At 37.3% G+C, this 13,571-nt stretch overlaps 1 protein-coding gene across 3 annotated transcripts in view; it reads left to right on the top strand.

Moving 5' to 3' along the window:
* The window catches only part of ARHGAP15 (Rho GTPase activating protein 15), a 638,248-nt gene that overhangs the window by 78,264 nt on the left and 546,413 nt on the right, over positions 1-13,571 (top strand). For all 3 annotated transcript variants that reach the window (XM_030916186.1, XM_010353830.2, XM_030916185.1), the window contains one exon: positions 12,648-12,709. In XM_030916186.1, the coding sequence (XP_030772046.1) occupies positions 12,648-12,709 (62 nt within the window). The remainder of the gene's footprint in view (positions 1-12,647; positions 12,710-13,571) is intronic.

The raw sequence follows: 13,571 nt of genomic DNA, 5'->3' as shown, positions 1-13,571 counted from the left end.
ATCAGCATTCCATTCTGGTCAGGATCTGGCGAGGACCCTCTTCTGGGTTGCAAACAGCTGACTTCTCCTTGTATCCTCACATGGCAAAAAGAGGGCAAGAGAGCCGGGGTTCCTTTTAAAAAGCCGTTAATCCTATTAATGAGAGCTCCACCTTTATGACCTAATTAACTCCTAATAGCATTACACTGGAGTTTAGGATTTCAACATGTGAATTTTAAGGGGAAATAAACATTCGGTCCATCTCACATCACTCCTTGACTCAAAATCCTCCCTGGCTTTTAGTCTACCCCAGGTAAAAGCTGAGAAACATCCAATGGTTCACTAGGCCCTAGAAGATTCATCAACCTCCCCAGTCTCACCTCTCCCTTTCTTCTCCTCTCTCCTGCTCCAGTGAAGCTGATACCTCTGCAGGGCCATTCCACCTGCTTTTGCCTCTATCTCTTTATTTATTTATTTGGTGCCCAGAAATTTGGATATCTCATATGTTCCTTTGCTTCACATCTCTGCTCTGATATCACCTTTTTAGATAGGTCTTCCCTAATCTCCCTTAAAAAATAATGAAACAAAAACAAACAAACAAACACAACCCAGAGGGGCCAGATGTAATCTCATGCCTGTAATCTCAGCACTTTGGGAGGCCGAGGCAGGGGCTCATTTTCGGTCAGGAGTTCAAGACCAGCCTGGCCAACATGGTAAAACCCCATCTTTACTAAAATTATACAAAATTAGCCAGGTGTGGTGGCACTCACCTGTAATCCCAGCTACTTGTTAGGCTGAGGCAGGAGAATCACTTGAACCCTGGGGTGGAGGTTGCAGTAAGCCAAGATTGTGCAGCGAGAGATAAACAAACAAACAAAAACAGAAAGGAACCTACAAATGAACAAACAAGAAACCACACCATTTCCATCCACACTGCTCTCTTACCTTAATTTACTCTATAGACCTTACCACCAGATGGCATACTACAGCATTTGTTTTTGTTAGTTTGTTACCCCATCAGAATTTTAGTTCCATGAGGGCAAGGACACTGTCTCCTGTGTTCATTACTCCATTCCTATGACTACAAGCATTGCTAGAACATGTTAAGGACTCAGTAAATATGTGTTGAATGAAGGCATAATGAAAATTTAATGGTCTTTGTTTTTACTTCCAAGCTTGTATTACACAGGTCTACGCTTGTATACTTTCTCTCCTTTATCTTATCCTATATCTCTGAGTGTAAATTAGTCATTTGTTCTAGGATGTCGTCTCTGTCATTATAGAAATGAAATCCCCCAAGTTAAACCCTTCATCAGTGCCTTTCCAAACTGATTCCCTCTTTCCACTGAGCCCATCTCTATTAGTAGCAAACATGTATCTAGGATTAGAACACATTTTCTTTATGTTCTTTATTTTCTCCCTGGCCCTTTGGATAAGTCATCATTTTCTGATGAAATTTCTCCTCAACGGTTGTGGTGCCCATATGCTTCTCCTTGTGCACCCCCAAACCCTCACCCAAACCTTGAAATGTTTCTGACCTTATCGCACTCTCCCATCCCCGCCACTGATCCTAGGCAGCAATTCCAGAGCAACCTTCTTTCAATAGCACTTTTGTTATTTCATTTTCAAATTTTCTATAGCCTCATGGTCCCCAATTTACGTTATTTATTATCCTCTCTCAAACACATACCCTCAAGCCAGGAGTAGTAACGTGATTAAGACATGGCTGTTACCCTGAAGGAGCTTGCATTTCCTATAACAATTATAGTCTTTCATCCCAGCACATGTTCATGCGTTGCTTTGTATCGTTCACTCTTATTTCATAGGTAATAGACTTGTTCCACGGCTGGATTGTAAATGTCTTGAAGTTAGAGGCCATGACTTGTATTTTCTTTATTATATCGTACTTCTACTTAGATTGCTTTTGGTACCAGTACTTGTTCAGGAAAGACATGTTTGTGAATTGATGTAATAAGAAATTAAAAGTTTATTAAAACAATGTTGCTAGTTGCAGATATTAATAAATATATGCCTAACATTTGTAGTGAAAGCCATTTTTTCAATATAATTAGATATATTAGTATATTGTTTTCAAAATTAATTACGTGGATCTCAACTTAGCATTTTCTCTAGAAAGGATTTCTCTAATTCCTTAAATTTGAATTAGTAGCCCTTCTTTGATCTGTCTCTCAATAGCAGCTAGGTCTGGACTCTATTCCAGCCCCATCGCACTAAAATTGCCTATTTCCTTTGTTGCTGTTACTGAGCTATAAGCTATTTGAAGGGAGGACTATGTCTTATTTATTGTTTTACTATTAAGACTTCGTATAAAGGCTGGCACACTATAATTCTCCAATAAATAGGAAAATAAATGATTTATTTGTTTGGTTTTATTTTAAATAAATTTGGATTACACAGAAAATAAAGTACACAAATAATTATAAAGAGCTGGATTATTCTGTAAAAATAACGCATAAAAAGTTTGCTCCGAAGGGGCTGGGCGCGGTGGCTCAAGCCTGTAATCCCAGCACTTTGGGAGGCTGAGACGGGCGGATCACAAGGTCAGGAGATCGAGACCATCCTGGCTAACACGGTGAAACCCCGTATCTACTAAAAAATACAAAAAAATAGCCGGGCGAGGTGGCGGGCGCCTGTAGTCCCAGCTACTCGGGAGGCTGAGGCAGGAGAATGGCGTGAATCCGGGAGGCGGAGCTTGCAGTGAGCTGAGATCCGGCCACTGCACTCCAGCCCGGGTGACAGAGCGAGACTCCGTCTCAAAAAAAAAAAAAAAAAAAAAAAAAAAAAAAAGTTTGCTCTGAAGTAGTTCATGAAACATGGCAAAAGTTAGGCTGAAAATGGAGCTCAGTAAATGTCTGTGTTTGTGTTTGTCTGTATGTTTATACATAAAATATATATGCACTTATATTTCAACAGTGCAAAAACGTGCCCCAAAGATTTTTACATAAAAATTATAATATATATAAAATCCAAATTATGGTTATTTAAAAAATTAATCAAAAATTATTATATAATTTTTAATTGTGAATTTTCTATGCTACTATACCAAGTATAAACTAATATCAGAAGAACCATTAGAATATTCAGAAATAGTTTTCTTAATTTACCTGCCTACACTTAAGGCTATTTGTTGATTTACTTGCATATAGCAGGGTTTCTCTGCAGCCTCAGTTCTAAATAAATGAAACTCACTTTGAATATTACTAATTATAGACAATACAGTAATAGATAATAGATCTATTTGCCCAATACTCTATTTTAGCCCCAATGACCTTGGAAAAGTAACATCGGGAAGTCCTGCTAAACAGAAGCAAAAACAATAATTTTTAAGTTTTTTACCTTGCAACTTATCTCACTCTTTTTTGCTGCATATCTGTATATTTTTCTGTTCTCTCTTTTTCCTTCTTTCTCTCCCTCTCTCATTCACACACACACACACACACATACTCTCTCACACACACAGTGCCACTAGTTCTAAAAAGTTTTGGAACTACCAATCAGCTTACTTCCTAGTCTTGACTTGGGTTTTCCTGGATCATCTCTTTGAGCGCTTATCTTGCTGTGTCTTGTGAACATGGATAACATTCAACTTTTATCCATCAATCTCTACTTGAATTGAATTTCTTACTTAGTGTTATTTTAAAGGCAGAAACTTTATCTTCATCCCAAATTCTTATATTGATGAGCAATGCCCCAGTAATCACCCATTTCCCCAGAGAGAAAATCTGATTAATTACAGGCCATTCATTATTGTTCACACTGACACTTTAATTATTTTTCAGAACCTATGAAGTTTTATTTACATCTGATTAATCTGATACTGTGTTCTTTTTATCAGGACTCACATACTCTTTCCACACTCTGGTATGTTCCCTACTTTCATCTCTCCAACTTTCCTCACTTCCACCATGCCTTAGAGTGGCTTCCAGAGTCATCCAGGAGTCCTGGCAGTAGTTTCCTTGGCCGTACCTACCAGGATGAGCTATTATATATGAAATAATATACAGGAAAATATTTCTGAGAATTAATGACATTCTTTCCTTTGGTGTTATTATCCATCATCTCTACTGTGTGCATCTTCAGGCATATTTATTTCTAAAATGTTGGGATATATAAATCTCATTTCCTTTATATCTCATATTCAGATAACTCTACTAAACATTCTCCAGGAAACATGAGAGACCTTGGCTTTGGGCCAAATTTATTAGGTCCACCGTGTTGTAGAACAATTATTCACTTTGTAAAATGAAATCTGCCATTTTGGATGCTCTCATAGAGGCTAACACCCTTTGGGAGTCATGCTCCCTTTCTTAATGTTCCTTTTAAGAAAATAGATTGTGAGCAGCATAGTTAAACAGAACAAAGCATTTATTTCTTTTGAATATTGGCCAAAATACATTCCTAATCTGAATCTAAAATTTCAGGGTGGAAACTACCCAGTTCACTGACGGAAGACGTTATTTATGCCACATGTATGTAAATCCATAGGATTCCAGTAGAGGAGACGGAAATCATTTCCTGAGAATCAGTGTGGTTGCTTAGAAAGTGCTATAATATTGCAACAGTTTTGTACATGAATCATCAAATCTGTCAATATGCATTTGTTTCCTGATCTTGTATATTCTCTATTATTAGGTTAATGAGACCTAATTATTTTCAGGGTACTTTTTCTTTTCCCCCTAAAGAAATGATCAAGAAAAAGAACCCTGTTTATAACATGTTAAATCTTTATCTTGTTTATTTTTATCAACAGAGTGTAAGACATGTCTATGGATAACCCTGCAGGAGTCAAAAGCCTGTGGCAGGTTTTACAGAATCATCTGCTACCTCCTGAGCTAGGAGGATTTTAAGGACAGAGCTCAGGAAGTTGCCATGGCTTGGGGGCAAAGCAGGCTTTTGCAGATAAACCTTAAGTCCCAGATTCTACCTTTTGGAGCCAGATATCTTTTTGTGGATTAATTAATACTTGTTAGGTCTTTGAGCATGAAAGACATTGTGAGAATACAGTGTTTTCTCATTTTAAAACAAAGGACAGAGACTTTGGGGGAACAATTCTATTGATCAAGCTGGGCTTTCCTTAAACTGCTGAAAAACTCCAAAAGCTCTTTAGTCTTTCAAAAGTCTACTTGGGTAAGACAAAATTAGGTTTTTTGAAATATCCTTCCAGATCTTCAAGCTGTTAATAATGAGTTATGTAACAATAATAAGTTATATAATTTAATAATGCTAATAGAAACCATCTCTAAGTTTTCATTATTTCGTATCCGTTTCCTTTTCTCAATTCAAGTATTTGTTGAGTATATTAATTCAGGTATTTGTTGAGGCCTTCACTGTGCTAGGCTGGGAATATGTGATAATATGCTAACTGGCCACGGCCTTTTCTAGAGAAGTGTTCAGTCTAGGGATGAACAGAAGTGTTAAATAAAGGAAGGCATAATTCTATAAGTGCAAATTACAAAATGTGCTATGATGAAAGAAAAACAAGTTTCTGTGAGAACCTATACTGGATTAAGTAGTCATACGTGGATTCTTTGAAATGGCCAGTTAACTTAAGATTTTGCAAGATTGATGGAGTTTGCCAAGCAAAGAACTGGAAGAAAGAAGAATGTTGAAGCAGAAAGAAACAAGTGCAAGGGTCACCAGGTCGGAACAAAGTTGTTACACCTGAAAAACTGCAAGAATTCCATAGCAGCCAGAATATCATGAACAAGGGAAAAGAGTCACGGGTTTTGAGAGAGAGGCAGTGCCCAGATTGCAAAGGGCCTTGAAGTGATGGTAAGAAGTTCAAAAGCCATTGAACACAAAAACAAATGACAATACCTCTCCTATCCAGCCCCACATTTGAAATCCATTTAACTGTAGAGTAGAGAAAAAGAACACACAGAACAGCAACAATAAAGGCTATTAACATTGAGCAATCCTTTCTTCCCCACTGCCTAGACTGAAATTAGGTTATAACACAGAAATTGAATTACACTAATAAGTTGCCCAGACAGTAACCAGGAAGGCCATTCTCACTGAAGTCCAATGACAGGCAAAGAACGAGGAACATATTTACATCAAAGACACAGAGAAATAGAATTCAGGGGAGAAGAAGAGAGAGCGATGGTCGGTGGAAGTTGGGTGGTGCATGAGGGAGGGAGAGGTGAGCTATAATAAAAGTCTCCAGAAGACTGAAGAAAGTTCTTGAGATACAAACGGGGTGCCTTCCTCAGCCCATTTCCCAAACAGAACCTGGATTCCTTGGTGGTGACCAAATGAAACACACTGGTTGCCAGATGAAAGATTCAGAAAAAAAGTCTTATGGGGGCTCTTAAACATCAAATAACAGCATTTTCAAAATGACATTTTGATAAGTTAGGGCTGAATAAATCAGAGACATGCAAATAAAATTTCCCTTGAAATACACAGAGGTTTAACATGATGGGGAAAAGCACTTGGCAAAACATAATATGTGCTTTGCCAAACCTAACATTTGAAAAATGGTTTAAGACATTCAGCATAATCCCAAAGCTGGACATGTTGTCTTATCCTAAGTGAGAGAAAGAGAGGGAGGTTACCCATGAAAGCATTGCTCAACAAACGTATTAAAGAATGTAAATAAGTTGAAATGAGTAAACCATGCCTAACCCTGAAATCAAATTTCATGCTGAAATCAAACCTGCTTATCAAGGACCTCTTTGAGAATTCCTGGTAACTTCTTTCTGGACACCACTCATGTATGACCCAGAACCATTCTTCTTTGCTTTTCTTCTACTCCTCTTCACATGCAATCATTGCATCCAACTTTAGATATTTGGTTTACCACTTCTTAAAAATGTACACACAGGCCGGGCGCGGTGGCTCAAGCCTGTAATCCCAGCACTTTGGGAGGCCGAGGCGGGTGGATCACGAGGTCAAGAGATCAAGACCATCCTGGCTAACACGGTGAAACCCCGTCTCTACTAAAAATACAAAAAACAACTAGCCGGGCCTGGCGGCGGCGCCTGTAGTCCCAGCTACTCGGAGGCTGAGGCGGGAGAATGGCGGGAACCCGGGAGGCGGAGCTTGCAGTGAGCTGAGATCGCGCCACTACACTCCAACTTGGGCCACAGAGCGAGACTCCGTCTCAAAAAAAACAAAACAAAACAAAAAAAAAAAAAAATGTACACACACAGTAAATTATGTATTTACATCAGACAAAAACATCATACTGAATCTCTAAAGGCATAATATTTCCTTCTTGAGCTGTATTTAAGGCAGTTCTAAAATTAAGACTTTTTAAAATGTTTAAAAACTATTAGTACTTTATATGATGTACAGATAAGCTGGAGTTTTAAGGTATTTTTTCTGCTTTTGATTCTGTTCTTAATGGATTATGCCCACTGTGAGTTCACTGATAATGAGCAAATCAAATATACCATGAATAGCAGAGCCAGTATAAGAACAAGTGAATATTGGGAAGAAAATGTAAGCAATGAGTTCCAAAGAGAAAGAGTGCAACCTAAAAACAAAGTAAAAAAAAAAAAAAAAAAAGAAATAGAAAGCAATAGAAAAAAGAAAGACAGATAGGGTAGGTATTTCTACGGATAGTGGAGAAGTAAAAAATGGCAGGGGTGGGAGGGATTTAAGAAGGAAAGTGAAGCATCATTTGGGGGTAAAATAATGTAATCAAATGTGTCCTCATTCTGTGCTCTTTAATAGAAATCATTGAAACAGACAAGATTAACAGCAAAGTACTATGATCTATTAAAAGTTCAGAGAAAGTATAGCAGCTGCCTCATTATTAAATAGGAAAATAATTAAATGCTAAATCTGCTTGATAATTATAGTGGCCCGGGGTTGTAGTTATAGAGGGATGATGCGGAGTTCTTTTAGAGAGAGGTCAGTCAGTCACATAGAAGGTTTCATAGGGTGATGCTACTTTAAAGGGATCATCTCAGTTTAGAGCTGGGGCCTGTCTCAGCATTGTGGATCCAGAAAAAAATCATATTTATCATCATTATTAGTGTTTACTGAGATGATGATCCCTTGAGTCTATCTCACAGTACATAATAGGAAATATTCTGATACTATTTAAGACACCCACTTTCTATATCGAAGGACCTAGGAAGCTGAATTAGGATTCAGATGGTTGCCAATGAGCACATTCTCAGAACAAAGGGGAAGAGAACAGTAACTTAAATACATCAACAGAGAAAATGTTATGAGGCATAAGGGCCATGTGGTTCTGGTGTTAAAAGTCAAACCCTTCTCATCAAAATATGGTAAAAGTTGTAGATTAAGTTTATTTCCATCTATAAACAGAAAGGGTTATTTTAACAGAACCCTTTGGTGTAATGGTGTAGATGAAAATGTATTATTTGCAACTGTATCTCAGAGCAACATGAAGCCTTCTCACAAGAAAAAAAAAAAAAAAAAAAAAAAAAAAAAACTACAGTGTCTGTATGTACAGTTTACAGGCTAGTCTTTCCGCCATGATTGTTACCATTAATCAAAGGTTGTCTTCTGCTCCGCTGTCTTGTCTGTCACCTCCAACACAGGTTGATAAACAGGTGCTATCTGGGCATCCACTGCCATTTATTCTTCTCATCTGTATCGCAGCACGACTGTTTCTGCTGAGCACTTCCTCAATGCTTGCAGACTGGCTGGCATCCAATCTGAACAAATTGCTGATCTTTCCAACCATTTAGTGTTAAATAGGGCTTCTAAGGAGCATTGGACAAATAGCTCAAGAAGCCAGATTTAACATCTAAAGATTGGTTGACATTTCTTAAGTATACATAGTTAGGGACTGCTACTACTTTAAAGAACTTCAATTCGGCCTAGAATTTGGCGTGTAGTATCCTAAACTTAGACCTAAAGCTGTAAGTAATTTTGTAAATTACTGGAGACAAGACTATCTGAGCTCTAGATGACCAGCATGCTCAACTGGAATTTATAGATCATTGTTCCTTCAAACCATGGGATTAACATTGAGTAGGAATCATTATTAGTGTAATCAAAACAGTATCATATATAAACCCACATGCAAAATGCATAGCAATCTTCTGCTTGCCCTAATACTTCTTTCCATACACTATGAGACTCCCAGAATAATTGATTCCTGGTGCCTGAAACATGGTGACGTATTCAAACTATGATGACAAGGAATAGTAAAGTAATTAATCGTACGTCATGGAAGCTTCACTTGCCAGCATGAGACCTTTTACAATGAATGCAGTGCTTTCAGTGCAGAAAGCATAATTGGAATTTTCTATCCGGGCTACAAGATGGCCTGAGTCTGCGAGATGATTTAAGGGGGGCATGGTATCCAGTCCCCCAAAAAGAGGAGCAGGAATATCTTGAGAATGAACTCCCAGGAGTTTAAACCTCAAGAGGATTAAAATTGTCCTGTTAATCTTTGCAGCTCTATTGTAAGCAGAAAAGCTGGCATTTGGAGGAAAGAAGTGTTATTAAAAATGTGTTGAAAAGAATGAATTAAGTGTACATCAAGTATGAAAAAGGCAATGAAAGGGCTGGGTGCAGTGGCTCATGCCTGTAATCCCAGCACTTTGGGAGGCCGAGACGGGTGGATCACCTGAGGTCGGGAGTTCGAGACCAGCCTGATCAACATGGAGAAACACTGTCTCTACTGAAAATACAAAATTAGCCGGGCATGGTGGCACATGCCTATAATCCCAGCTACTCAGGAGGCTGAGGCAGGAGAATTGTTTGAACCCGGGAAGTGGAGGTTGTGGTAACCTGAGATCACGCCATTGCACTCTAGCCCAGGCAACAACAGCGAAACTCTATCTCAAAACAAATAAAATAAAGAAGATGAAGGAAAATAAACACCTGATCTCTGAAGTGAGAATGTGTGCACAGGGGTAGGACATAGATATACTACATGTAGAAATGTGCATGTAAACATTTAACAAATATGCATGGTGGTAGCAAGTGTAGTAGGTAATAGAACATAGCAGAAGCATTATTAGCTTCTTCTAATGACATGGAAGGCAGCCTGGACTTTGGAAAATGATATAAGAGAAGTAACTAACTTGCTATTCGGTTCTTCCTCATTTTTCCTGGGACCTCTGTATGGTCATTTCTGAAAAGTCTATTGCATTGATCCAAGACCATGGAACTGACTCAGTCATTGATGACATTCATGTCACATTTATTGAGTCTTAACTTGAGAAATCCAGCCCTTGGCATCAATCTCAAGTATTCCGGGAAAAGTCCTGCAGTGTCTGAGGAAATATTACTTATGTATTCAAGGAAAGAGAATTCTATTATGTACACCTTGAACCCATTTATGTTGATTTCTCCCTGTAAGAGTATTAACTTTTTCCTTTCACATTTCCTATCTCTTTTAGAGAAATTTTCATCAATAATTTATCTTTGTGGGTAGCAAATGTCTACCGAGGGGTCTTTTGTGAATTTTTGGAAAAAACAACTGGGGCTATATTTTTAGCTGAGAACACACGCATCAATTTTTATGATGGGTTGATAGGTTTTGTAGTTTTTTGGTAGACAAAATCCAGGTTTTGGGGTAACTGTTAATCAGAAGAAAGCTTAAATAAAACAATACATTTTTCTATGGTTACACAACAAAATTTCTCAGTCTGCATTCCTAAAGAAAGGGACCTCCTCTGTGGTGCTAATTGCTATTGAAAACATCTTTCTTCCAAACATTTGTGGATACCAATGATACCCAGAGTTAAACACTACATTTATTATATGAGTTTTATGAGGTAGACAAATAAAATTCCCTGGCATCAAGAAAAAGGGACAGTATACATAGAATAAAATGTGGCAAAAGCAAATGAATAGATGTATACAAATACAAAAACAAAAAGGCACCAGTGAATACCATGGTTCTCAAAATTATCCAAGAAAGCTTCCTTAGATGCTTTAGACTTGTGGAAAGCATGGTGAAGTAAAAGAAACTTTCTGGATATGGAGATAAGTAAAAAACATTTTGCTATCTTTTGCATAAATCATCATCATTATTATCTCTATCATTATTTATTTAGTCAAAAATGTATTCATCAAATGCATTTTAAAACTAAGTCCTATGCTATGTATTAGGAATAAAACAAGGCAGAAAAACTCTCACCTATATCAGAGTAGACATTTAACCAGTGAAATTTTAGTGATTTGGAACAACTTGTTTACCTCTAAATATCTCTTCCTTTCACTTGTAATATTGAAGATAAATTTTTTGGCTTGCCCAGTTTACTATAAATATTTAAATAAATATTTAAATATTCATTCATTTACTTATTAGTTCAAACAATTTTATTATTTTGACTATTGGTACTACCAAAATATTCCAGAAGCTAGGAATGCAGGTGTAAAAGGTACACAATTTTTTGCCTTTGATGGACTCACGGCACATCATTTGCGTGCAAGCACAGACAAATAAGCAGACATTTACAACATGATCTCATATGTGCTGTCACAGTGATAATGGCAAACTGAAAATGGAGATTCAGGATGGTGCACCTAAAGGAGATGGCAGAAATCATGGAAAGACCCTCTAACAAAAAAAATACACATTAAAATTTGGTTTTCTGCTTATTATTTTTTGAGATGGGGTTCTTGCTATGCTGCCCAGGCTGGTGTCAAACTCCTAGGACCAACGGATTCTCCCACCCCAACCTCCCACATAGCTGTGATTATAGGCACTTGCCACCGCACCGGGTTTTACTAATTTAATTTTGAAGTAGATTAAATATACTTAAGACTTTTGTGAGATAAAGACATGGTCATGGTGGACTATTTCAGCTGGGGGGATAACATGGGGTAGCACTGAGGGAGCGTGGTCCTCTGATACTAGGCAGGTCAGGGCGAAGGGTGTGCGCAATTCACTAAGGGTGAAAGATGAAGGCTAATGACTTGGGATGGGGCATGTGAGGTAGACAGAGGAGGGTAGAAATAGGATGCTAAGAAATTAAAATACCTAGTATAGACTTTGGAGGGAGTCAACACATCACAATTTGCATTGTGCAAATTTATTTTCCCAAAAACTCCACAAACACTTCTGCAGAGTTATAATGACTTGTTGAATTTCCTTTAAGAAACTTGCAGCTCTATTAGAAATGAAAGCCAATACAGTATATGCAAATAGTAAAAGGAAGCAATCCTACATCATGGAAGAAGACAATGAGATACTGCTACTACAGGGTCTCTTGGCAATTGACCAGAATATATGAAATGTTGCTATTTTAAATGCCCTTCCATGATTCAACTAGCTCAGTCACCTGGTCCCACTGAGGTTTTCCTTTATCCTGGCTTCAGAAGGTACATGGGGAGGCGTGAGAAGAAGAACTTTTCTAAGAATACTTGGTAAAATAAACGAAGGCTTTCGATTTGTCTTTCTTTTACCATTTGTAATCAATTTTTTAAGCAAGTGACTTCAATGCCCAGAAAGCAAAGTCAATAAAGGTGTATCACTATCTAACAAATCATTCATATTCCTCTTCATAATCTATCTTTTAGATATGTAACAGCTTGTAATGACTATGAGTTTGCAGGCAGTTCCCATAAGCTATACATGCATTATTAATAAAGTTCTATGACTGAAAACTTCCATCACTGCAATGACTTTTGAAAAGCATAGGTTTATTCAAACCAACAATGCATAGTAGTTTGTCACAGTTTTAACATATGCGTTCTTCTTGCAGATGGTTGAAAAAGAAGGTTATCTGCAAAAAGCTAAAATTGCAGATGGGGGAAAGAAACTAAGGTAACAAAATTCTTTAATTCATTTTTATATAACTATGCTGGTTCTTCATATGCTCAACTTGTGCCACTGTTATTGTTTGGGATGCAAGGCCCTATGGTACCAGACAAGAACAGTCTCCTCTGCTACCACTATGATCAACATTATTTTTAATGTAATTACAGTTGTTAAAGAAAGGAACTACATTCTATATTGTTGAACGGAATGTATAAATGAGGTGCTTTTTGTCCTCCTTGGACTTGAACTCATAAAACCCTGAAAATAATTAAGATAATAGATTGCAATTTCTGTGATTGAAAGATTAGAGAATGAATGCATTCATTTGCAATATATGAAAGTCTCCGTACAATACCTTGTGAGAGTAATTTCTTGAAGGATGGAGGATTTGAACCACTTTTGTAGCTCAAAATAGAAAATGATAAAGTAAAAGTAACAAATACAGAGGTGAGACAAATTTGAAAAGGGAATAAGAACTCTTTGGACAACAACAACAGCAACAAAAATCTTGAAGAAAACAAGTATGGTTGATAGGAGGTTAAAGAAAGATGATAATTGTGTTGTATATACAGTATGTTTAGAAATAATCACCTCCATTTTAGAATTTTTGCTATTTCTCATATTGGTTCTGTTACATACTTAGCTTTGTACTGGGTGATATGCAAGCTACCAGATTTGTAGAAAATGCTCAAATTGAGATGCAAGGCATTTACTCTTAAATGTATTACTAACAATTAAAATTATATAGGATAAATATGCTAATCAGCTACACAATGGGACACCTATTAGTTGTATAATACAATTCATTACTAGAATGACACTCTGGTAGTCAGAGAATAAAGAATAAAGTCTGCTTTTGTTTGATGGT

The sequence above is a fragment of the Rhinopithecus roxellana genome, chromosome 14 (genome assembly GCF_007565055.1).
Source record: "Rhinopithecus roxellana isolate Shanxi Qingling chromosome 14, ASM756505v1, whole genome shotgun sequence".
Lineage (NCBI taxonomy): Eukaryota > Metazoa > Chordata > Mammalia > Primates > Cercopithecidae > Rhinopithecus > Rhinopithecus roxellana.
The sequence above is the reverse complement of the archived record's forward strand: the minus strand, read 5'-3'. Positions and strand labels throughout refer to the sequence as shown.